Source organism: Hyaena hyaena, unplaced genomic scaffold (assembly GCF_003009895.1).
Source record: "Hyaena hyaena isolate Hyena2069 unplaced genomic scaffold, ASM300989v1 scaffold_1600, whole genome shotgun sequence".
Taxonomy (NCBI): domain Eukaryota; kingdom Metazoa; phylum Chordata; class Mammalia; order Carnivora; family Hyaenidae; genus Hyaena; species Hyaena hyaena.
In genome coordinates, this window is record NW_024082235.1 from 68,657 (window position 1) to 96,167 (window position 27,511).

Below are 27,511 nucleotides of genomic sequence, written 5' to 3' on the forward strand. Positions count from 1 at the left end.
AAAATTTTTTTTGCCAATCAGTTCTAGATTGTATTTGATGTATCTTTGGCAACTCTATAGAAATATATTGAAAATCAATCTCACACATAAAAATGCAGCGTTCTTCAGGAAGCAAAACTTCAAATATCCATTGTTACATTTTGCATAATAGATTGACTAAACAATTCAATTCTAACAATTTAAGTGTAGAAGCACCAAAATAATTACCAAACCAATGTCTTACTTGGTGATACTATTTTTCCAGGTTATGAATATTTGGATCCAGTAGATAAGTCTAAAAATAAACAAGTATTATATGTTGCCTTAATAAATAACTCAAAATTCCTTAGAGATATAATAATGGAATCAATTCAATTACAAAATCAATTATAGAACACAATCACCCATTCTCTTCTTAAAGGAAATAAAACCCATATATGTATAGAAATGTTTATTGAGATTTCTTTCAAAACTATTATTTCAACTAAAATTTTTAAAAAGTTTAGTTTACATAGTATTTTAGGGATCCTTGGTTTTTTTTTTTTAAAGTTTATTTATTTGGGGGAGGGGCGGAGAGAGAGAATCCCTGGCAGGCTCTGCACTGTCAGTGCACAGCCCTATGTGGGGCTTGGATCTCACAAACCATGAGATCATGACCTCAGCCGAAATCAAGAATTGGCCACTCAACCAACTAAGCCACCCAGGTGCCCCTCAGGGATCCATGTTTTCGAAGAGAATTTGCAGTTAGCAAATACCGAGTCTCAATCTTTTTATATGTACAATAGGCATAGTAACTATTACTTCATAGAAGTGTTGTGAAGATGAAATAATACCTGGCAAACACCTTGTTTAACATCTGCCACTTATATTGTGCTCTAAGTATATGGTGTCATTTGTTATATACATGTGTCAATGCAGATAACAGTGTAATAAAACATTTCTGACAGCTTCGGGAGGGACCTTCTTACTGTGTTTTTAACTATCCTTAAATATTGAAATAACCACTCTCGTCGATACTTTATAACTGCATCAGAGAGGAAGGCTTTGTCCAGGACACATAATAAGGGGTCGTCTTTATTGTATTAGGATCTTCCTTATTAGACTGTTAGTCTGTGTGAGTGCAAATTCAGGGACCCAAGATGAAGAATATCATAAGGATTTTATGGCTATGAGACACAATTATCTTCCACTTTGCTGCACTTGTAATTGACATGTTAATTAGGCATTTTATAAGATATGAGGGGCAAATCTGCAGTATGGAAACAGTATTTCTAAAAACAAACGAAAGAGCAGACACAATGACCACATCACTAAGATGCTGGGGTCAGGAGGGAGCTGGAAAACAGGGACTCTTGCACTGAACATATGAACTATGTCCCAAAGGGAACATTAAAGAACTCTAAAAGTTTTGCCAAGAGCCTAGAATGCAAACTTCATGCATAAGTGCATGGCCAGCTTGGTGGGAGTCCACTTCAAGGTGCTGCTGTGTGGGGTGTCTGAGACAGAAGATTGAGAAAATCAGAATGTATAACACAGGAGCCCTTTGCTTAGATGAGTAAGGCCCTCTGTGCTGTCTGGCCTGCTGTGAGGGACTTGCAGGCAAACAGTGCAACTGGAAAAAAGGGTGCCAAGAAGACCAACTAAAATGATTGAATGCTCAGACAGTCATCCCTATTTATGTAGCCTGTGGAAGGTAAGGCCGAGCAAGCTGTTGAGAATGTGAAGAGAATATTGGGATAATGTTGTGACTGTCTTCGGTTACTTTAGAATACAAGAGACTGTATGTTACCTTGTAACATGAGAGAGTTAGGTTAATCAGCAAAAGAAACTACCTGTGGCCAAAGTTGAATGACTGAAACATTTATTAAATGAAATGTGTATATGTTTTCTGGCTGCACATGGAGAAAACTAAGCAGTTAACTCAGTTCCATGTTTTAGTTTCCAGTATGATGGGCAAGATGTCTCTTTTCCTCCTTCCAAATTCTTTTTTTTAAGATCTTGTAAGACAACATTTGGCTTACATACCAATGGATGCTATTACTGAAAAATGGCAAATTTCCCATATTAGAATAGATTTTTTTTTGAGAGAGAGAGGGCGCAAGTGAGCAAGGGCACCTCTTGGGTGCAAGTGAGCAAGGGGCAGGGGTGGGGCGGGAGAGAGAGAGAAGCAGAGCTCACCCAAAGTAGGGTCCTTGTTCACCAAGTCACAAACTCAGCGAAACTGGGGCACGAGCTCACTCGATGTGGGATTCAAACTCACAAACCTCGAGATCATGTCCTGAGCTGAAATCAGATGCTTAACGACTGAGCCACCAAGGTGCTCAAGCATAGATTTTTTATTTTGAGGGAAATGTCACATAACATACATTTCTCCATTTTAACCATTTTAAAGTATACATTTCAGTGACTTTTGGTACATTCACAGTGTTGCGCAACCATCACCACTGTCTTGTTTCAGGGCATTTTCATCACCCCAGAAGGAAACCCTATTCACATTAAGCAGTCCTTACCCATTCTTCCCTCCTCCCAGCCCCAGTTGCTGACAACATCTAACATGATTTCCGTCTCTATGGATTTGCCTTAGTAATGTATTTCTCTTGGAATCTTCTAAATTCTGTATTTAATTTTCCAACTAGAAACTGTAGACTACAGAGTGTATGTACATGTGTGTATGTGAAAGGGAGCGGAATGAGTCAGGGTTCGTGAGAAATTTTGCAACATCAAGTCTATTTAAGATATCTGAACAAAACGGGGCAGCTGGGTGGCTCAGTCGGTTAAGTGACTTTGGCTCAGGTCATGATCTCGCAGTTCCTGAATTCGTGCCCTGCATTGGGCTCTGTGCTGACAGCTCAGAGTCTGGAGCCTGCTTCGGATTCTATGTCTCTCTCTCTCTCTCTCTCTCTGACACTCCCCTGCTCAAACTCTGTCTCTCTCTCTCAGAAATAAACATTTTAAAACCCCCTTTTTTTTTTAATCTGAACAAACTGAAAACCTGGGAAGATACGTATTTTTCATCTAGATGTCTGTAACTTAAATTAGGTGTCTACACTTAAAGTTCCCAAGGGTTCAGGCAGTGATAGGCTATAGAAACATCAAACAGTTCTTGAAATATGTCTGTAGCACTGAAAAAAGCTTTTGAAAAACACTGAAAAAAGTAAAACACCAATTTAAAAATAATAAAACTTCTTTATTTCCCAAAAATAAATACTTATCAATTTTAAATTAAAATATACATTTTATTCTGGCTGGAATTTATTAAAAATTAGTTAACCTATTCATAAATTTAAAATCTTTGAAAATGAACTAGAAGATGGTTCTTAGGGCATCTTTTGTTTTGTAAACTGATTTAAAATTTGCATGGCTTTCTTAGTTATGATTACATTTATAGAGAAGTTATGTTTTCTGCGTTATTTCTTTTGAAAGAAACCTTAATTTTTAACCCGTCAAATAATTCCTTGAAAGGAAGAATAGCCAGTTGGGTCTTGTGATTTAAGCTGTGCTGTATTAACTCAAATGTCAAGGCCATGAAGTCACTGTTATTTGCAGTTTGCACACATTTTGAGGATTTTCCTTTCATTTTTATTTCCAATTCCTTTTCATTTCATGAACCCCAATTAATGTATCTTAACTATTTCCATTAATGAGGACTTAGGATTTCCCTGCTGAAGCTCAAACACCTCATTGCTTTTGATGTTAGGGATCATGTTTTCTTTCCAGAGTATCTTTCTTGTGTGCTTCACTGTAGTCTCCCATCGTTTTGTTTTGTTTTGTTCTCTCAATCTTCGCTTCTGGGGACTCTTTGAGGACAATGTTAAACAGTCTCCGTGTCACATTTTGAGGTACACACTGACTTACCTACTGTTCCCACAAACATTTCTCAGGCAGTGTCAGCCAGAAGTCATTTTTAAAAAGCAAATGAACCTCCTTTAAGCCACCTGAAAGTTCGGGACAGCAACAGCACTTCTCATGGCATGTAAAAATTAACGTAATGCACTTGAAGGGCCTCGTTGCTGAGAGACCCTATGGCAAAATGTGCAAAGTATCATCTTTTTTTTTTCTCCTTGCTTGAGGACCTATCAACAAAATTCATCTCCAGCTAAGAGCTCTCCATAACTGGAGGGGTTTAATTGGCCAGTTCCCTTTTTCTTCAGGTCTTTCATACTGTGTGTCTACATGAACTTATGCTCCAACGTAAGAAGACTAAGGAAAACTTCTCTTGGAGTAAAGACAAAGGACTTGAAAGTACTGTGGGAAAAGGGACTTGAAAAGGAAAAAAAAAAAAAAAAGCAGCAGCAGTAGCTAAACTGTAAATCCCCTATCTCTGCCCTCCAGACCACATCCCAACTGATTCCAGCTGTGCCCCACCCGCCTGTAGACCTGTGAGGCTCCTGATTGATAGTCCAGATACAGGGCATATATTTATGAAGTGAGTCTCCCTTCACTGCTGGGTGTCAGTCTGGCCTGTGCTCAGGGTGTGGAATCTGGTTGGAGTTTCAGTGTGTAGGATCCACTCCTGGGGGTTTGGCAAGATTGAGAAACGTAAGGTAACTAACTGTCTGGCTAAATAGGGTCTGGTGTGCACTGGGGCTTCGGCCCTGAAGGGGAAAAAAAGTGTAAAATTCATGGAAGCCTGGTGTTCTTTAGAATCATTCATCTGCTACTTCAGGAGGCCACCGAATGGCTTTATCTGCACAGGTACAGACCCAGGGACACAACTGGGATAACCGGTATTCCTGGTAACTGCTTGTCAGATACTGGGGCATTTGGAGGAGAGGTGGGGAAGAGATGGGGGGTGGGGGGAGTGGGAGGTGATGAGGAAGAAGGAAGGATGGTTAAGGGAAACCTCTGGCCTCCTTCCTCTTTGCTGCATCTCCAGGAAGGATTCAAAGACTCAAGTTCTGGGCTGGGGGTGGATCCTTAACACGCTGAGGGTCTTGACTTTTCCTACCCTCCCTTTACTCCTCTGGAGAGAGCTCAACTCTGGTCTTTGTGCCCTTTCCTGCGTTTTGATTCTTGTTCTTTGAGAGAAGCCCCATTCAGTAGTCCCGGGAAGAAAAGATACTCTCTGCCACAGGTGGGCCGGAATGGAAAGGCCAGAAAGTAGCCTCCGTGGATTATATTTATTTAGTTCCTATATTAAAAATGATTTTCGTTTTAAAAAGTAATAATCCCCCACTCCCAAGCCTGGGAAGGAGGTTTGCACAGGGAAGGTCCAGCGGCCTCCCTCTCTCCCAAACTGCAGGTACCCGGTGCTTTCCTCCTGCACCGGCCGGCTCGCTTTGCGCTGGGCCCCGATCCGTCGGTCCCGCGGGGCCCATGCTCCGTCTTCCCCTACCCCGCCACCCTGCGGCCTCCCGGGGGGCGAACACCCCGGCCTGAGCAGTTCGCGGGGCGAGGGCCCTCGCAGGCCGCGCAGGTTGTTTGTGGCCAGGTGGCCACTCGCGCCGTGGTCTGGCGACTCCTCCAGGGAAGGGCGTGGAGGGCGGCACGGCGCGTGAGGGCGGCGGGCGCCTGGCCCCGCGCCGCGGGGACGCCCTGCTGGCCCTGAGAGAGAGAGGGGGCGGCCCCGAGCCTGCGGCCGAAGGGAGCTCCGCCCCGGCCCCGTATAAGTGTGCAGGGCTGCGCCGCGCGGGTTGTGGTGGCGGCGGCGGCGCGGGGTGCAGGGTCCGGCTCGCACGGCCTGTGAAGCCTCCCACCCGCTTCCATAAGGCTTTGCCTTTCCAACTTCAGCTACAGTGTTAGCTAAGTTTGGAAAGAAGATTAAAAGAAGACCCCGGGGCCGTTTCTCTTTTGTTCTCTGCCCTAGTAGACGTTGGGGTCTTTTGGCGTAAGGCTGTGGTGTGTTTAGCGGTGCTCTCCTCGGTTCCTTGCACTCCTGTTAACAAGCACCTCATCGAGGGCAGCTGCAGCAGCAAAAGAGCAAGCGGGGGGCGCCTGGGGTCATGACCAAGGCAAGGGAGCAAAACCACCAGAGAGGATGCTGCGGTGAGTTGACCTAACTCGGGTGGTGGGCGGTGGAGGCCAGCCGCTCCGCGCAGGTTTTGGGGGAATGTGGCTCAGCTGTTAATCGCAGTGTTGGGACTCCTTTTGGGGGAGGGTCGAGGAAGAAAGGAATTGCAGGTTGTGGGGAAAGGGCTTGCACGCAAACAAGGAGGAGTAGACCGGGAAGTTTGAATTGTTTTGTTCAAAAAAAAAAAAAAAAAAAAGTGGAGTTAAAGAATGTTGAAACAAGAGCTTTCTTAACCGTGGGTGAGGTTTTACAGTTATTGACCAATAATAGATCGTGGTGAATTGAAGCGAGTGGTGCTAAGCATACTGGACACATTGGTTCCTAGGTGACTTGGTAAAATGGTCATGGTTTGTCCCACAAATTAATTTTTAATAGTCGTGTTAATTAGGAGAAAATGAATAAGTATTCCAACCTCAGCTCATTTAAGTGACCTAAATATGCTTTTTATCCACGGACTCTTCTGTGTGTCTATTTGCAGGATCCTTAGCAAACTACCTGACCTCTGCAAAATTCCTTCTCTACCTTGGTCATTCTCTGTCTACTTGGGTAAGTGACAATGTACAGTAATTCTTACGACATACTTGCATAATTTCTTGTTTCCTTTCAATCGGATCAATTTTGTTAAGCCACCTTCCAGGTTTGCCATGCAGCTAAAGAAATAAATCATACAAATACACATGTTCTAATGAAAAAGTTATTTTCACAAAGATGTTTTTCCATAGGTGTTAGTAAATGCTATTTAATTAACATACTTAATGTAGATTAGCAACTATCAAAAGATAGAAGGACAGGAATATTTGCATTGCTTATAAATTGTATTTTGCATTACTAGGCTTATGTTAATATTTGCTACTAAAAATGGATAAATGTCTCATGAATCTTCACATTTAAGCTATTTCTACATTTTCTTCTTTTTTAAAATGATAAATTCCAGCATGCTGCCCTATGAAAATACAGTAGTATAGTGGAGTGACTGATTTAGGCTCAAAATAGCATTCTACGATTAATTTAAATATAATTGGCACCAAGAACAAATATCTGAGTGACTAAAAATCTTGGCTTTAAAATGTTATCTGCTGGGGGTGCCTGGGTGGATCATTCAGTTAAGGGTCTGATTTTGAGTCAGGTCATGATCTCGTGGTTTTGTGAGTTCAAGCCCTGCATGGGGCTCTCTGCTGTCAGCACAGAGCCTGCTTTGGATCCTCTGTCCCTCTCTTTCTCTGCCCTTCCCTCACTCTTGTGTGCTCTCTCTCTCAAAAATAGATAAGTTTAAAAAAAAAAAACTGTTTTCTGTTGGTAGATGTTTATTGAGCCTGTCAGGCTGTCTTAAAAACCATCATCCAATGAAAATCAGCATCCAATTCATAATTCTTTCTCTAAATTCCTGTATGGTCCTAGAAGACAGCCAGTGTTTCTATGGGCCTGGCTTCCTTCATCAAAATCCCAAAAAAGAATTAATCCCAAAAGGATGCTGTATGTGTGTGTTTGATGAATGATTAGAATCTTTCAAATTAAACAGTTGTTCTTTTTAAAAGCAGTATCTGAGTAAATTCTACATACGCCTCCTATATGATTTTTAATTTTAAAAATTCTCACAAGGAGAGAGAATTTTTAGGGTGAATTTTGTGAATAGTATTTTTTAAATTGGAAGCTTCTGTTGGATCATCCTTAAGACATGAATGCAAACTATTCTATGAAGAAACCTGTACCCATGCCCTTGGAAAATTATTAAGCTAGGTTATCAGCTCTTTAAGAAATAGCAGTTCAAAGATGGGTTTTTAGAAAGGCTGGCTCCTATCTCCCCAGAGGCTTAGACAAGGATGACTCTGCAAATACATCTAAACAAAGTTGAATCAGTGTGAGTTTGCTTTGTTTTCAATAGCTGATGATTCTAAGTAGAAATCTAGTGAAACTACTCTTAATTATACCTAAACCGATAGTTTTTCTTCCATTTAATTCAGTACTTTTAAAAAATACTTGTAAGTATTTTAAAAACCAAAAATAAAGGATACAGGTTGTATCTGACATTTCCATCTTGTGGTCTGGACCTATCTCTTAGGAGAATGAGGTATCTCACTTGTAAATACTCATTATCTTTAATGTTTCTGTGACCTTTTGTTGTTAGATTGTGAGGTCAGATTTGCCAAAAAAGTGTAACTATAGTTGTTCCCAGAGGATTTTTTTATCGTGTTAATTAAAAGCCCCACAAGAAAAGTGGCAGACACTTATCCCAATCTTACAGTATGTTGAGCAAAGGGAGTTCTTGTGGAAAGTCGGATTTAAAAAAAAAAAACCCAAACAAGCAACTACAACCATATACGGTTTAGTGGAGTTTTACACCTTATTGCAAAAGAGTACAAAAGAGAAATGAATTCTCACTAACACTGGATAAATCTGCCTTCAGTTTTGTCTCCTGGTTGATACTGCCTGATTTTATTAGAACAGAATGTGTATGTGTGTGTGTGTGTGTACCAAATCATAGTTTCCTGTACACTGAAAATAGAAGTATTAGGGTAGAAGGTTATATCTGTGTGGGGTTGAATGCTTTTTATTTCTGGCTTTGTTTCTGTCTGCCAGTAGATCAGTACATTTTACTCTATACTTTCAGAATGCAAAGTACTGTAAGAACTGGGTCTTGATGTCCAGGAGCATGGAATTTGATTTAGTATGGGCTTTGAAAAATGTATCCAGTCACAAAAGGATAACCAACAGTGTAAAGCAGTGGAAAAGGGTGGCCAGTTGCTTATATCATATGTCATTATCCTCTGGACCGTCTTCATCCATATCCCAGATGTCTGCATGACTCCAGCCCTTACTTCAGGTCTCTACTCAGAGAAGTCTCTGACTACTTAATGCCAAATGCCACCTTCCTGCTCAAGCTGCTTTATTTTCCCTCGTAGCATTTATACCATTTGACCTGTTCTAGGTTTGTTTCTGGTCTCTGCTCACTGAGATGCAAGCTGTGGGAAAGTTTGGACTTTGATTTTTGTGTACTGCAGAGTTTCTAGTGCTTGCCATAGGATTGGGGTTATCGTAGCTTTCCATAAGTAGTAAGTGGACTAATGACTGATCATTCATTCACAGATACTCAGTTGGCCCTTGGCTTTCAGCCCACTGGGGATAGATGGACATGTAAACAAATCATCAAAGTACAGTGAGAGCACAGGGGAGGACAGGAAATGGATGTAAGGAAGGAATGGGTGGGCTTGAAATTGTACTTGGTCAACATTTACTTAGACTTTGCCTGATTCTGGGCTTCATGAGCGTGGAATCTGTTGTCTCTTAAAGTTTAAGGCCTTTAAAATTGGGATAATCAGAGCAGTTTCATTCCTCCATCAAGGAGGTGTCATGCCATACAAGGATAAGCAAGCAAGAAAGTCTTCATTAGGTGGCACTTGTTTTGACAGCCTGCTGTAGAGGGATCTAAAATTCTTTTGGATAAAAAGTAGGAGTTAAGAAAAAAAAGGAAAGAAAGAAACAATAGTCATAGAGTATTATTTTTTATTCCTTATGGTAAGAAAAGAAATTCACTCCTGGAGGCAACTTATCATTTAGGGCATTTTTGTGTTTTTTTGTCTTCTCTTTGGGAGCTATTCAGAGGAATGGAGATGAAGATAAAGTACCTCCCCTCTCCCTCCCAAATGTAGATTTGCTTCTCCTGTTAAAGGTTGAGAAAACAGTTTGTTATTCTTATTGATCTCTTTATCTTAATATAAATTTGTCTTTTTATTGGTTTCAAACAAATTGTATGTGTGTATCATACAGTTTTAATCATTTAGTACGTTGGTATTTGAAACTTAAACAATTTCTACTTAATTTAAGTAGAAAAACTATTATCAACACAAACAAAAGCTGTGTCAGAAATATGAATTATGGTACTGATTAATCCTCAAACCTTTGAACATTTGCAGAACAAATCTAATGTACCAGAACAATGTTATTGATAAATCACTCTAGGTTTTCCCTACTTATTCTATATTTACTCATTCACAACTGGGATTCACTGCAGATCCACTCCTGTGTTGATTCCATAGTTATTTGTTGTGTATTTAACCTGGGCCATACACTGGACTGAGGTTTGAGAATTCAGAATGTTCTAGAGCTCACATTCCAGGCCATCAAGTTAGAATCAATCTTTCAGACATTTTGCTTCCACTGTTTGTTGTAAGATTTACTTGACCATATCCACCCCATTCAGCAAGGCCCTAATCTTCTCTTAATTTTGAATTGCATTTCTAAATTATGTTCATAATCCTCTTTGGTTTCTCTAACTTGGCACTATTGCCATCTTGGGCTGGATACTTCTTTGGGGGATTGTGCTATGCATTGTAGATTCCAGTAATACCCCTACTCCCTGCCCCAGAGTTGTGGCAACCCCAAACAGTTCCAGACACTGCCAGGTGATCCCTGGAGGGTAAAATCATTCCCAGGAAAAGTACTCATCTATTTGAAGTTTGTTGTAAATGATTGCTGTTTTATATCTGTATCAATTTAAAATTTTGAATGCATAGGATTGTTGTCTTGGCTTTATTAAATTTTTCAAAATCATTTGATATACCAAGATAATACTTTGCTCCTAATACATTAAATTTATCAAGCAGATGTTAAGAAACTCTGGAAAGAACTAGGACTCTAATGTTTCCATATAGCATCAAATCCATAAGGAGCCTAGCCTGGAAATTTAGTTTCCTATAGTGATTTCCAGGGATAGATTACGATAATTGTCCTGTTTTATGTTAACTCAGAGGTCTGAGACGGAGCCAAAAATCTCATGATAAGGCCCCTTATAGATTTCTTACACATTAATTTACCTGACTCATTTAAAAATTTTCATTATTTTACATTTTGCCATAATGAATTCCAAAGTTTCCTGTATACTCTACAGTGAAAAAATAAGTAGTCTTTTGACCCTTTCCAAACCAATCTGTATTAAAATGTTCAAATAAAAAGCTGCTTATGAATTTATTTCTGACATTTTTGTAAATGTGGTACCAGAATTTGTCCATATTAACTTTTTTCCAATATTAATTTCATTTTTCTGAGTCTACCATTTTTCAACTTTGAAATTTATTGCTGAAATAGAGCCTAGATTTTAGAAAGTTTAGGTGAAAGAAACTTTAAGATCATACAGTTAATTCTTTTCAGTTTACAAATTGGGAAACTAGCTTTTTCTTGACATTCAAAGCATATGAATGTTTGTGAACTATACTGTAGTTTCACTCTGATTCAGTAGCAAACTACTTTGTGCCTCTCAAATCAGAAAAGGTAAATTCCAGGCCCAGGTAGAAACCTGACACAAAGGGAAGAAGTTTTGTCTCAAAAAACCTTCTTTGGTGTGGAGACTACATTTTTTTTTCTAGAATGATAAAGAGTATGCGTGTTTCATTAATATCATGCTTTTTGGGGGTTTACTTAGTAAATGGCCCAGAATATTTTCCATTGAACCAGGATGGATGATTTTAACACTAACCTGTATTCAATTCAGAGTTAATTGATGACTCGGAAAAATCTCATGGTGTATCCAGAAAGGACATTTTGATAAGGGAGCAACTTCCTGAGTATAAGTGACTGGGGAATAAAAATAATTTCATCAAAACATTTTCTCTTTTCTTATTAAAGGGAGATCGGATGTGGCACTTTGCCGTGTCTGTGTTTTTGGTAGAGCTCTATGGAAACAGCCTCCTCTTGACTGCAGTCTACGGGCTGGTGGTGGCCGGGTCTGTTCTGGTCCTCGGAGCCATCATTGGTGATTGGGTGGATAAGAATTCCAGACTTAAAGGTGAGTAGCGGTAAACTAAGGCTTTGAATTTATGGGACCTATGCCTGAGCTAAAGAGAAAGCACTGACTGACCCACTGTGTGTCTGCTTGCCCCCCTTAGCAATGGGATGATCGGTGTCAGCACTTCTACATGGAAGGTTCCTGGGGCTTCTGTAAAAAATTGGAATGCCAAGATATTCAGCTTATAGATTTTTTTTTGGATCTTTGGCTATTCATAAATTTCAGATGTTAATAATTAACACCATAGTTCTTTTCTGGGAACCATGTTAAACATTAAAAGTTTACTTAACTCTGGGATTCTTTCGCACCATGACTAGCACTGGAGTCTGTCAGTGTGGTGTTCCTGGGACAGCTTTGAAGTCTGTCCTTTGGGTCACAGTGTTTTCTATAGAGGTGTGTGTAGGGGAGTTGGAAACTGTAGACTTAAGAGAGAATATTTGAGTCTGGATCATGGAGAACTGAATTATAAATTTTGGAGGGGAAAAAGAAGAAAGATAATATATTGACATTTATTCTAGAGCATTAGTACTGAAATCATTCAGTTTTATATAGGAAAGAGAGAATGTGATTAAACAGGTCAACTGTGCAGAATATAAGGGCAATCCAGATAATAAGTCAGGTCACAATTTTCCTGGATTGTACAGTTGATAATGCTAAGACCTGGCCAAGTCTGTCTTAGACATTGGAGAAAGATTGAAATGAAAGTTTCTTTCATTGAAGGATGACTGCCCCTGGATAGAGAGCAAATTGGATTTTCAAATTCTAGGACTTGATGCTATTAGTGAAATGGTTAAGATGGACATTTATCTGTTCCTAGAATGGGTAGACCAGAACACATATAGAACTAAGTTTTGTATACAAAAAAAAATCCTGGTTGTTTACATCATTATTTATAGGAACACAGGAATATTATACATTTCAGAGACCTTTTAACCTTAACAGTTGTTGAGCATTGGACTCCTAAGTTGGGAAAGAATGTTCAGTTAGTGTGAGGTGGGATAGCAACCTCCCATTTATCCCATGAAATCAGCTCACATGTCACCTTCTATGAAAATTTCTCATGTCTCTGGACTGATTGAATCATTTCTTCCTCTGCTCTCAGAAGGCTTTGTCAATACCTTTGCTAGTGTACTTACACTTTTACAATTATCTGTTTCTGTATCTTTCCTTCTTCTGGTTGGTGGGGTCCTAGAAACTTCATGCAGTTTGTATTTAATCCTTGTGCAGTGGAGGAATGAGTTCTATGTTGGGAGTTTACTCCAAACTAATTTCAGAAAGCAGTTTGGTTGAGGCTTTTATATGACCTTCCAAGCCAGAATGAGCTTTACTTCCCTTAAAGACCAGAGCAATAATTATAACTTACATGTACAACTCCCTGTATTTTTCAAGTGCTTTCATGAGCATTTTATTTGAGCATCATATTGACCTTGTAAAGAAGGCAGGTATATATCATCATCCTCACCTTATAGATACAGACATAAGAGACATTACGTGTCCTGTCCTAGATCACCTACCCTGGTGAGTGGCAGAAAAAAGACTACATATGAGACTGTGGGTATCCTTACTTGGTATAGTTAGTCCTTACTGCAGTGTGTTATCTACATGGGTGCCAGACTTTAAGGAAGAGGGCATTTTCTGCAAGGGAAGGTGTTGCTTAGAATTTCATAGCAGTAGCATATAGCATTAGAATGCCCAGCGGAACACACTGCTGCTTTATTCTTGGTGAATTTTACGTATCTTTCCTATATATCCATACCATCTTATCTTACCATATTCAGCCTACTCTAGGAGTTTTTGGATTCCATGGCTTCTTCCTTAACCTCTTCTCTGACTTCCTACATGGTATTAATTTAGCATAAGCAGCAAAAAACTCAAAGATGGATCTTGTCTATGTAATACAATTCTGTTTATGACCGTAAACTTTCAAGAGAATAAATTAAATGAAAATATTGTCATTATGAATGGCTTCAACTAATAGGAAAATGGTGAATACTTCAGGCTTCCTGTGAGTTTTACTGGTCTGGTGTGATATGGTGGGTCCTACTGGAAACAGTTGACTCAGGATTCACTTCAGGAATATTTTTTCTTGTAGTAATCTGCATATGCATTAATGTAGTAGAACAGGGAGGTGTGGGCAAAAATGGGGCCATTGTGATATTTTGGTATAGTGAACACTGTTTCTCCCTCTGTACAGTGGCTCAGACTTCGCTGGTGGTACAGAATGTTTCGGTCATCCTATGTGGAATCATTCTGATGATGGTTTTCTTACATAAAAACGAGCTTCTGACCATGTATCATGGATGGGTTCTTGTAAGTTCTCAGTAAGATTCTTGATGGCAGAAAATAGAACATCTGCTAGTGGTAAAAAATGAAAACCCTTTGAGACTAGGGAGTATCTTTTTGCAAAGACACTATTGACCTTCTGTGTCCTCTTTAATACCCTCTATAGTTTTTATTGTATTTTGTTTTTGCTTGTTTGCCCATAGTAGGCACTCATTAAATATTGCTTTAATTTTAATTTTGTCCTATTGTTATTTTTCTTGTTTTTAGTAGTATTTCTAAAAGTTTATTATATAATTCAGGTGTCAATTCATTTTCAGCCACTAACCTGTAATTTGTTCACATTATATGAGAAATGTTATCTCCATATTTATTAATTTGTCATAATTGTGTTCCTTCAATAATTGGTATTTGTGTTTGGGATCATGGACTACATAACTTCTCACACTATGGTCTCATGATAGCTTGATGGAAAAAAGAGAAAGATGCGGGGGGTGGAAAATAATGGATCTAATGTCACTATTGAATCTTCTTATATATTTAGACTGATATTGTAGGGCTTCAAAGCCAGGTAGGACATTGGAAATCTTCTAGTGTATTCCCTTTATTTTGTTAATGAAAAAATTAGACAAAGCGATGTTAGCTGATTGACCATTGTCATGCTATGACATCTAGAAAGTGTCATAACTTTAAGTGTCATAACTCTGACTTAAATGCAAGACTTCTCTCTTCCCCTTTAGTGTTTTTTCCAAGAGAGGTTTTTTGGGAAGAAATTAAAAATGGCTGCTATGTTAATACTTTATGATAACTGTCACGTAAATGTGTACATGGTTTTTATAATTTTTTGTACTCTGTGTATTACAGATGATTTGTATTAGGAAGATACTATGTCCTTTAACTTGACTACTGGTATTTATTGTTTCATGTCTATAAAGTAAAATGATTCCTTATGGTTTTATGAAATGAGCTTAAAATTTTATTATAGCCACCCAAGACCATTTTAAACTACATTGTATGGTGAAGTGTAGGTACTGTGTGGTAAAACTGCCATTTTAAGCCAGCTTTTTCCTGTAATTTCTTAGACTTCCTGTTACATCTTGATCATCACTATTGCAAATATCGCGAATTTGGCCAGTACTGCTACTGCAATCACTATCCAAAGGGACTGGATTGTCGTCGTTGCAGGAGGAGACAGAAGCAAATTAGCAGGTAATTTGGTTTTCTCTTTTAATGTAATGGGTTATATGAGGATTCACTTTATGTCAGAGGCAGTAAATTAGGGTTAAGCCTTGTCTTCTGGGTGTTTTAATTGAAAATTATTTTCCATATGTTGAAAATGCAGTCTTATCACCAGTCTCAGTGCAGTGATTTATCTCACAGTTATGAAGTTAATTTATAGGTTAGTGAACTTTCATTGTATGTAAACCTGGCAGATGGAAGAGCATTTCTTTTAAATTCTGTTCACATCTCTAAATGTTTACTTAATGCTTAGAGCAGTGAAAATCTGACCTAAAATTGATTCAGTCGTACCATGGTAGTATGACCAGTACTTACAGGATTTTATTTTTCACCAAACCAAATGGAAACATTAGTTTTAAAAGGGACTCTAGTAGTGAATTCCTTCAACTTTAAAGTTATAGTCTGTAACTTTTATTATGTTACATATAATGCAGTAGAATTGCTGTTACAAATACTAAAGAAGTTGAGGACAGAATATGGTTTTCAAGAAACTTATAAATCTTAGTTGTCCATTGGAAACATATATACAAGGCCAGAGGCAGACTAAAGAATGCTTACACAGCAGCATGTCCTGTTACTGCCGCATGACCTGTCCTCAGATTAACTCACCTCACCCAATATTCCCTACCTGGCCCCTGACACAGACACACATTGGATTGATAGCTACACAGGGTTTAGGAGGAAGGGTACATCTATCCACTGATGAGATCAGCTCAATCAGTTCTGCCAGTCATTGAGATAATGGGTATCACAAACCTGTTGCCCAAACATCCTGACAGACAAGAAAACGATCGCTGATGATTTAAATGGCTTATCCCAGGACACAGAAGGCAAGATTAGGTGTTGGGGATAGCAAGCAACTTTGTTTGGGCCACGTGGCTAAAAAATGGAAAGGAGGTAGTGAGAGAAGGAAAATAAAATGTGTGGAAGGTCTAAAGGAAGAAAGAGAAGAATTTGCTCAAATCATCACTTTGTTGTAGCAGTGTTATTTATAATTGAGACAAATACCACGGTGAGTTTAGAGGATGGTGTATGTATAGGATGAATTTAGCACATGTGAGTATACCACAGGACATTGTTTCTAGAGGTAAAGTAGTGATTCTCATTGATTTTTTTTTCTTCCTGTAGTTTACCAATAGGAAATAATTCCATGTCTCTTTTTGTCACATTGAATTATAAGGCTTTGTCTTTTTTTGTATGTTTTCTCATTATTAACTTTCTCTTCTTCACATACTGTTTTAAGTATGTCATAGTTGTCCATGTTTTAAAATTCAAAGGGTACAAAAAGACCTGTAGAGTATATTCGGAGGGGAAAGTTGGCTTTTAAAATGATCTTCTTTCCCTTAATCTGAATTTTTAAACTCATTTTGACTCTGCGAAGTCTGTATAGGCTGGGGGAAAAAAGGTCCTGAGTAAAGTGAAAATTCCTCAGAATTTACAATTTGTTCTAAATACATATATAAATAAATAAAAACCAAAGATTCCATATAACTTCGTGGGCTTTTTGATGTCCCAGAACAGTAAGAAAAATATGACCATTTCTCAGCTGCCCTTCTTTATTATCAGGAATAATTGTAGAGTGAGAGAATCTAGGCCAACCAATCTGTTTTCTAACTTTCTGGAATTTCTCAAGTTTAGGAAAGGAAGTAAGCTGCCTACTGAACTTTTGTCTGCTGTGAATTAGCTTTTAGCAAGTGGTGCTTTTCTGCATTCAGCTAGTATTGCTGGTTAGTAGCCTCGTGAGGGAAAACCTCCATGTTGTCTTTCTTCAGCATTTGTTAAAACATTAATTAAAACCATGCTTCAAAATAGGATAGAAATTTTCTTAGTTCAGAAGGTCATCAAGGGTCCATCTAACCATCAACTTTTTGGTGCTATTTCTGCTATATGGCAGAATTGTAGAACAGACAGAAAGGAGGAGGAGGAGGGAGGAAAATTAGAGAAGGGGAAAAGTACACGCCGAGAGGAAAAGTACCTGCCACATTAGTCACCTCTGAGGTTGGGTCCCTGCATGCAGACACCCCTCGTCCCATCAGAAATCGTGTGTGTTGTCTGTGCAGGGTGAGTTGTGAGGTCACCAGCGAAAACTGTTACAAACCCGAGCAGGGGACTGGACAGGGATGCTGAACCTGTGTGCGCCTCGTGCGTACGTGTCTGTGACGGGCAAAGGCCGTGTCCACGGGAGGAGAGGTGGTGAGCTGGATGCTGATTGTTCCCATTCCCTTACCGCAGTGTTTCTTGATTTCAGAATAGGTTCAGTATCACTGAAGGGGGGAAAAAAAGGAGAAATTTTCCCTGGAAGGTTAAAAAATTTTAGAATTTCGGTGGCATCAGGCCAAACACAGCTGTTACCATCTAGTTTGGAGAACACCAGAAAAAGGAATTGTTTTTCTACATAAATACTGGTAAATAATCTGTCAGCTAATTTGCCTAGGTACTTGGTTTAGTGTTTTATTAAAGCAGTCTGTTGTGCCATGACCCTTAGCCTGTCAAACCTGTTTGAAACTCGTTTCGTTTCCCAGACTTTTTATTCCATCTGTTTTATTTCCTTCCCTATTTTCTTTGTTAACCACTCTATTAATAGCTTCTGAGGTATTTTGTTTGTTTTGTTTTGATCCTCCTTCCTAAAGCAACATCTGGTTACCTTGATCAAGATGGCCGATAAATTTCTTATTTGAACTCTACTGACTAAAAATTGATTTCGTATTTAAGGTAGACAGACCCACTACCTGCTATTTGCTCAGCAGGTCTGCTTATTATTATTATTATCCTATGAGACTTTATATACCCTTAATAATAGCAAGTCATTATTTAATGTCATGGTCTGTGCCTCAGCTGCAGCTGAAAATAGTTAAATTGGAATTAAATGAGCACACATGTGTGTTTACATAAGCATAAATAGAAATTTACAAAAGGGATGTGTTTGCATATTCAGAGGACTGATTCTTCTCTAGCCTGTTACTTGTGAAATGAGTAGGTCTTTTTAAAAAATCATTATATAGTTCATTCTGCTTCTGAAACATGAAAGCTGGTTACTGATATTGCATCACACACAAACATTATTAGCTTCCTAAGTATAATAAAGATTGAAATTGGTGGCATTAGGAAGCTTCCAGAGCACTTAAAAACTGAGGAAGTGAAAAAAATAACAGATCATTTTAACTGAATTAATTTTGCTTTTATTCGGGGGTTTTCATTCAGAATATGTGTATATTTTCACTAGTACCCTATTTGGGGAATCAAAATATTGAGTTATTTAAATCAATTCTTTGTTAGCACCTGAGTTGGAAATTTTTTGAGGGTGGGATAGAAGTTAGCAAAGTCTCTGCAAAAAGGGTCATATGGGAGATCAATGAAAACTGCCTTTGCCTCTCAAGTGAAAGGTGAAATGTGTCAAAGTTCCCCTGTTATCATGTAAGCATTATACACTCATAGGACTAATTGGAAGGCAGTTGAGGACCAGGAAGAATTAGAGAAGGAATAAAGACAATTTTCTGCTAATGCACTTATTAGTCATCTATTGCTTTTCCTTTGAGGAGCCCCGCATGATTGATAAGGATTTCTCTCATTGGTTCCACTCTGAGATAGAGAATAAGAAAATTAGTCATTTTCTTGACTTCCTGTCTTTTATTCATGTTGTCCTCCACTCTGATTTAGCTATGTTCCTGTTATCATGTCCTAGACTTGGTCATCACCACTAAAACCTCCCCCTCCATAATCTTAATCTTAGACATTCATGCCTTGAATTGGCACCTCCTGTCTTTCCAGCTCATTCCCTTCTCGTACCCTCGCCCCAGCAATCTTCCAGTCTGGTTGTCACCTACAGGTCATTGTCACCGTCTGTGACCACTCTTGTCTCCCTTCCTTACTCAGCTGAAATTCCAAGTTAGACGTTCTGACCACATATGATCACCTCCTAGCGTATACCCTCAGCTCACTTGGCCTCCCCTCCTTCTGCTGCTCTCCAGTAGAACACGGCCAGAGAAAAATGGACAGTTTTGCTCACTGTTTGCACTTAAAGTTTATGACCATTGGGTTCAGGTTTACCCTTTCATGCTGCCAAGTGGTCATACTACTTTCTGTGGACCTCTCCTCCTTCCTCTTTCCTTAGAGGAGTAGGTCTCACATTCTCCTTCTTCCTCAAACATTCCATACCTCCTCTCCCATCCTCACTTTCACTGATGACCTTGCTTTGTGCTTTACTGAGAGAGTAGAAGAAACAAGAAGTTACACATGCTCTCCCCATCACGTCCACCTGCAGCCACTTATGTGGTCTGTACTTTTGTGCATGTTGATGGTTTTACTCCCATCTAAGAGTAACTTTTCCACTTTTATGTTGGTTCAGATTCCATCTCTTCTCATCTACAGTATCCTCCCCAACAGCATATAAATGTGCAATAATTTTGCTAGTAAACATTTTTACCTTGTTTTACCCCTCTACCACCCCATTTCACTGTTTCCTTTCTCAGAAAAACTTAAAAAGATGTCTGTGCTCACTCTTTCTAGTTCCTCTCCCTGGTCAGGACTTTGCTTTTCATGATGCTGGTGAGGGGCTGGGGTGGGGGGGAGCAACATTTACATTGTGAATCCAGGGAATGCCACTGCCTTAAAAATATAATATAAATGGTATCTCCTGGAATTGACACCAGTCTCTTAAACCAACTTCAGTCAGGCATTTGTGCTTACTGCTCTACCAGAACTACTCTCTTTGAAGCCCCCAGTACCTTACATGTGACCAATCTAGAGCTTCCTCCTAGTCCTCATCTTCCTTGACCTATCAGCAGCACTTGCCAGTTGATTACCCCCTCTTAGAAACAGTGATGCCCCACAGCTTCTAGGATACCACACCATTCTGGGTTTTCTCCTCTTTTGCTAGTTCTTCTTCATCTTCCTGACCTCTAAACATTGACATGCCCAGGACTCTGTCCTCAGATCTTATCTCTTCTGGATCTACACTCCATCCCTTGGTTGGCCTCATCCTGTTTCACTTCAAAACTCACGTTAAGGGGCCCCTGGGTGGCTTAGTCGGTTAAGCGTCTGACTTTCGCTCAGGTCATGATCTCGCGGTTCGTGGGTTCGAGCCCCGCGTCGGGCTCTGTGCTGACTGCCAGCTCAGAGCCTGGAGCCTGTTTCAGTCTGTGACTCCCTCTTTCTCTGACCCTCCCCTGCTCACGCTGTCTCTCTCTCTCTCTCCTAGAAATAAATAAAAAACATTTAAAAAAATTAAAAAAAAAAAAAAAAAACTCACGTTAAAACTCAGCCAGCTGATGACTACCAAATCTGGCACACACTTCTCCCTAAACTGCAGACATATTTAACTGCCCACTTGATATGGCCTTTGACTATCAGTAGCCAATCAAAATCAGCATCTCTAAACTAAATACTTGTTCTTTTGCTGCAAATCTGATTCTTCTGAAGTCTTTCCTTTCTCCATAAATGGCAACTCTATCCTTCTAGTAGTTGCCTAGGAAAACAGCAACAGTGAACTTTGGAGCCCTCCTTAATTCTCCTCTTTATCTCACGCCCCATATCTAATCTATTTGCAAATCTTTCTGATTCTGCGTTTGAAGTATATCCAACATCTGTTTCCCCATTTCCATTATTGCTGTCCTGGTTTATGCTACATCATCTTCTACCTGTCTTCTTGCCTCTGCTCTTATCTACCAACTCCCTCACCCTTGTGCTACAGCCTTTTCACAACACAGCAGCCAAAATGAACCTTTAAAAATATAAGTCAGACTGGGTGACCTATCTGTTCAAAAGCTCCCAAAGTCTTCCTGACCCATTGATTAGCAAAGCTGGCGTGCATATAACGTTCACAAAGACCCTGTTCATTAGACGGGTCCACCCTCCCTCTCTGACCTCTTCTCTTCCTCACTCCGCTCCAGCCCTGCCAGCCTCCTTGTTGTTCCTCCTGCTCCAGGACATTTGTACCTCCCTTGGTCTGGAATTCTCTTTTCGCTGATATCCACAGGACTGACTCTTTCTTCCTACTGCGTCCTGTCCTTGCTGTGATGCTCTTTTTTTCAGGGAGTCCTTTTCTGACCCTGCCGTATTGAAAACTGAAATTTCTCAGGACGCCTGCGTGGCTCAGTCAGTTAAGCATCTGACTTCAGCTCAGGCCATGATCTCATGGTTTATGGGTTAAACCCCATGCTTCAAGCTGGAAGAACAGAGCCCGAGACCCGCTTCAGATTCTGTCTCCCATTCTCTCCCTCTGCCCCTCCCCCGCTTGTGTTCTCTTTCTCTCAAAAATAAACAAACATTAAAAAAGAGAAAACTGAAATTTTTTTTTACCTGCACCCCTTTTTGCTTTATTTTTCACTGTAATATTTAATTAACATCTGACATGCTATATGTTTATATGCTTATTGATACACTCTTTTTTTTCCCATGGAAAGGTAAACTCCATGAAGACATGGCAAAAGATGTTCTTTCTTTATTTTATTTATGGTGATAGAATAATGCCTAGCCCATAAAAGGCGTTTAATAAGTGTTTGTTGAAAAAATGATTGTAGAGTCACTCACTATTGTATTCATCTTAAAAGTTGATATTAGACTTATTTATATAGTCCTGAGAAAATCACGATTTTGGGGGCAAACTTAATATGACTTAATAATAAACAACAAATTATTTCCTATCAAAATGGTTTGCTCACTGAGTGCTTTTAGAAATTTACATTTTAGGAATCTACACTATTGGATTATGAGTTTGTATTATGTAAGTGGGCAGTCTCTCTTTGATAGGTTTGCACATTTATCTACGTCTTTTACCTACCTCTATAGATATGAATGCTACAGTACGAAGGATTGACCAGTTAACCAACATCTTGGCCCCCATGGCTGTTGGTCAGATTATGACTTTTGGCTCTACAGTCATTGGCTGTGGTTTCATCTCGGGGTGGAATTTAGTGTCCATGTGTGTGGAGTACTTTCTGCTCTGGAAGGTTTACCAGAAAACACCTGCTCTAGCTGTGAAAGCTGCTTCTAAAGTAGAGGAAGCTGAATTGAAACGGCTGAATTTACATAAAGGTAGGCTCAATACAGTGATCAACCCTTTTATTCTGATGTTCAGACCTTAAAAGTTGGTGAAGATGAAAGTTCATCCAGTTTATTACTGAGGAAGGCCTCCATGAGGCTAAATATGTCACTTTGGTATAGATGAGTCAACACCCAGGCCTTTGACAGCCTGAGGAACAACTTGGGGTTGGACCTCTGGGAGTTGGAATGGGACCTCTGGTCCTTTTCATTAATGTGAGCAGCAGACATGAAAGGGAAATCAACTGGGTGATGGCTGGGAAAAATTGAGCCATAAGAATTAGAAGATCAAGGGAGGAAAAAAAGAATAAGACAATTCCTGAGTCTATGAAGAGAAGAGTTATATTGCCATTTGTAGAACAGTAGAAGGAAATGAGGACTGAAGGTAGGCATTTCCCAAGAAGAGAGAGAGAGTTGGGCTTCTGGTTAATAGAATCTTAACAGGGCCCCAGAAAATAAGATGCTGTGTTTTTCCAGAAAATTACTGTATTTTTATTTGATGAGTTTTCCTGTTATTTACTTTTACTTTGGTGGGAGTATAATTTCTTTCTTTCTTTTTTTCCTTCCTTCCTTCCTTCCTTCTTTTCTTTTCTTTTCTTTTCTTCTCTTTTCTTTTCTTTCATATAATTTCTAAGGGGGGCAGTGGGGAAAGGTAGACAGACCATGTGAGAGACTGTGATATCCATAGTATTTCGTTTATTTAACATAAATGCTACTTGGCGATTGTTTCTTAGCTGAAATTCTTACATTAGTAAAAGAAAATACATATTATACTGATACATGTAATGATGTCTTTTATTAACAGAATCTGAGCCAAAACCCTTGGAGGGAACTCATCTAATGGGTGAGAAAGACCCTAACATCCATGAGCTTGAAAATGAGCAAGAGCCAAGTTGTGCCTCCCAGATGGCTGAGCCCTTCCGCACCTTCCGAGATGGATGGGTCTCCTATTACAACCAGCCAGTGTTTCTGGCGGGCATGGGTCTTGCTTTCCTCTATATGACTGTCCTGGGCTTTGATTGTATCACCACAGGGTACGCCTACACTCAGGGCCTGAGTGGGTCCATTCTCAGTATTCTGATGGGAGCGTCAGCCATAACTGGAATAATGGGAACCATGGCTTTTACTTGGCTACGTAGAAAATGTGGCCTGGTTCGGACTGGTCTGATCTCAGGATTTGCACAGCTTTCCTGTTTGATCTTGTGTGTGATCTCCGTGTTCATGCCTGGAAGCCCCTTGGACTTGTCTGTTTCTCCTTTTGAAGATATCCGTTCTAGGTTGATTCAAGCAGAGCCATTGTCCACAATCAGACCTACAAATATACCTGAAATCATTTTTACACCAGAAGTGCACATGTCAAATGGCTCTGACCCTGCTACTATTGTCCCAGAGATGAGTCCTAAATCTGTGCCCATAGTGTCTGTCAGTCTGCTGTTTGCAGGCGTCATTGCTGCTAGAATCGGTAAGTCATCTCTCTGTATGTTAATGAACTAAAGTGTCTTTTTGCAGTGTGGGTTCAGAAGATTCAGCAATAAATGATCTGAGATATTCCCTGAATATTAATTTAAGCAAAATTCACTCTGTATTCTTACATACATATGAAATTTTTATTTTATAGTTTGAAATATAGTTTGTATATATGTACATATGCTTAAAACATGATTAGGGCTTGACATTTTTAAATAAATGAATATCTTAAGTATTACTCTTGATGCAATTTATTTTTAAAAAAGATATTAGCTATAAGATGCTGTTTAGTAATTTAGAGTCTTTATATTGCTATGCTTCTACTAAAAGGACTGTGAGTTTTTGCTTTCAAAAAAAAGAAAAAAACCTTCAAAAGGCCTCTCTAGCTTATGTGTATTTATAGTATACTTTGCCAAACAAATGGATTTTATAGGTTCTGGAAGGAAACACAGTGTAAAGACTTCTTACAAAGCAAAACTTAAGTAATCATTAATAGAATACTGATGAATTATCTCTGCCTGAATTTTTTTCTTTAAATGAAACCTTATTTATCTTGTGATACAAAGCCATTCATTAATTTATCAAAGACCATTAATATTCAAGCAAGACAGCTTTATTATAGGGGCTTTAGAAACCAAGCAGTAAATGTAATAATCATTTAAAGTTTCCTTAAACTTTAACCATAACAGTATATTATTACATTCACTATTAGCTTTAAAAACACTAGTACTTAAAGTAAGATTTATTGTTTCTGATTTCAGAGTTTTGGTTTTGTAGTATAAATAATCACAGAAAAGTAGAATTAAGAAGTTTGTAGATTAGACTTTGTATGATGGCTATAAAAAATCATTTCTTGCAGCCACTAGTACCCCAGTACTTTATTTTATTTTATTTATTGTATTTTTATTTTTTAAGTTTTGATTTAAATTCTATTTAATAAACATGCAGTGTAATATTAGTTTCAGGTGTAGAATTTAGTAATTCAGCACTTATATACAACACTGAGTATTTATTAATGAAAAAGTATTCTCAAAGGGAAGGCTATGATGAATATATATATATACATGGTGACTTCAAAGTAATAGGGATGAAAATATATTTTGTACATGTTGACAGATTTTTAAACTGTAAATCTGAAATGTAAAGCTATAAATTAAAATTCAGTTTTTAACAAATATCTTTTATTCATAGGTCTTTGGTCCTTTGATTTAACTGTGACACAGTTGCTGCAAGAAAATGTAATTGAATCTGAAAGAGGCATTATAAATGGTGTACAGAACTCCATGAACTATCTTCTTGATCTTCTGCATTTCATCATGGTTATCCTGGCTCCAAATCCTGAAGCTTTTGGCTTGCTTGTACTGATTTCAGTCTCCTTTGTGGCAATGGGCCACATCATGTATTTTCGATTTGCCCAGAAAACTCTGGGCAGCAAGATGTTTGCCTGTGGTCCTGAGGAAAAAGAAGTTACGAATGAAAATCAAACTAACGTATCTGTTGTGTGAGACCATGTAACTGTTGCTGTCCCTGTTACTAGATTACACAGAGCACATATGCTTATTTTGTACTTCAGAATTCCAATAAATGGCTAGGTGTTTCTCTCTGGTTTTACCCCAGTTGTACCCCGAGGGCTAGAAGCTATTTAGGAGCTGTAAGTCAGAGGAAATGAGCTGGTTAATTTCCCTTACACTTAAGGATGGGGGGTGGGGGAAGGAAAAGAAAAACTCAGTTTAAATGTGGAGAAAGGTAACACTGATTTTCCCTATTTCTCAGGAGTAGATAAAATTTTACATGAAGAGCAGTTAGTCATGTGATTTAAGTTATTCTTTGGGAGATATTTATTATCTGTACAAGAATTCAGATATATCATTCTTCCCTAAAATTCATTCTTATCCAAGTCTAGCTAACTTACTTTCTTTTAGCATGATCTTCACATTATAAAAAACAAATTCTGCTTCAAGTATGAAGAGGAGAGTTTGATAACCAGTGTTATTCTTATTGATCCTGTTGATCATAAGGGATTTACATATATGTGGCAAGTGAAATACTTAGCTAGAATTCTCAAATAGGGTTTATGGTATATAACTTTAGAGAGCACCTTTGTATCTTTATCATCATGGTGAAATATTGCAGTAAGCATATGTAACACTTCATAAAATGGCTCTCCTGTAAGCTGCAGGTAGAAACAAAGCTGTAGATTTGTAGCACTGTAAATGCATAAAGACTTCAGATATGCTGATAGTTTGCCCATAGAAGCTAGAAGCTCCAAGTCACCCAAAAGAGCAAGATCTGAATTCAGCTCTCACATACTGCTGTCATTAACGATCTCTGTCTTGGAACAGGAGGGAGCAAGCTTTCAGCCTGGTAGATTCAATGTAGAGAGCCAGCTCACACTTGGAAAGGTTTTGTTTTAAAATCATTAGATCTAGACTTAAATGTGCTCGGGTGGAGCATTTTTACTTACTGTTTTGTACCCAGGAGTTATTTTTACACAGTTGTCAAGCAAGACTGTTCGTAAATGCATCCCATTCAAAGGTCTTTGAGAAGAATGGAGGAAAGGAAACGCTTTTGTACTTTAAAAAACTGTTTTCCAAGTCATTTTGCAACATGTCAGTACCAACATGGTACTTTGCCTTAACCGTTTATGCACTTTCATGGAGACTGCGATCCGTTACTATGAGCACTTTCTTCTTTTTTCTTAAGGTTTCATCTTCTTCCTATGGTATGACATAATGATTTACTATGTTGTAAAATCTTTGTAACATATTTCTATAAAAAACATTTTTAAAATCTTGAGTCTTTTTTCCTGAGTTGCGTTCCCCAATTATTGAATATTGTTTTTGTTATAGAACATCTGTTTTGGATAAGGTAGTTTTTTCCTCTGCAGTTTCATAATAATTCATAAATCTTAGTGTTATCCCACTGATCATATGTATAACTTATGGTGGTTTGGATAAAAATATAGTAAACATGAACTCGGTGCTCATTCCTTGACCTTGAAGAAGTCACATTAAGCCTTCTGAATTCTATCTCATCTTCAGTAAATTGGAGATGATACTATAAAGCCAACTCCCCCCACCTCACAGCTTTCCTGACCAAGCGAAATGAGAGAAGTCATGTGGAAGCACTTTGTGGACTATCAGATGCGGTGGGATCAGTACTAGGAATTGGGCCTAAGGACAGAGAGTTGTAGATACCTGCTATGGTCCAAAGAACAGAGCCACATTCTGTATTCAACAGATGTTTACTGAACACTTGATCTGTACCCCAGACAGCATCTTCCTGGGATGCAGATTTGACTCTGACATAGTTAATCAGTCAGAGGCTCCTTTTCTTTCCCCTAAAACTGGGGGCCTTGAGAACATTTGTCAGCACGCCAGAGCTCCAGACCTGCTTGTGGCCTTTGAACAGACGGCAGATGCCTCTAAGGTTGGCTGCTGTCTTGAACAGGCCCTCTGCTCCCTCCCACAGGGGTCAGCTGCAGTCTGAGTTCTGCCCTGAGTGTTGGCAGCCTTAATGGAAGGCCTGTGACCTTGTAAAATGAATAGAACCATATTAGCAAAGGAAGGTCGCAGCTCTTCATGTGGGCATTTTGACAAATCGAGGGTCTGCAGAGAGAGGCCTGTGTAGGAGGAAGGAGCATGGAGTTGGAGAGCCCAATGGAATTTTTACAGCTGCCTCCCTTATCTTTGCAGAGTGCTGTGGAGAGCAGGAAGAGG

The 27,511-nt window shown here is 39.0% G+C and overlaps 1 protein-coding gene across 1 annotated transcript; it reads left to right on the forward strand.

Annotated features, from left to right (window-relative positions):
* Positions 1–5,598: 5,598 nt before the first annotated feature.
* Positions 5,599–26,588, forward strand: SLC40A1 (solute carrier family 40 member 1). The gene is made up of 8 exons (XM_039224334.1): positions 5,599–5,964; positions 6,468–6,535; positions 11,609–11,768; positions 13,963–14,078; positions 15,131–15,257; positions 22,074–22,319; positions 23,131–23,787; positions 24,984–26,588. Exons 1-8 carry the CDS (start codon positions 5,922–5,924, stop codon positions 25,295–25,297), a joined length of 1,731 nt encoding a protein of 576 aa, XP_039080265.1. The 5' UTR covers positions 5,599–5,921; the 3' UTR covers positions 25,298–26,588.
* Positions 26,589–27,511: the final 923 nt, after the last annotated feature.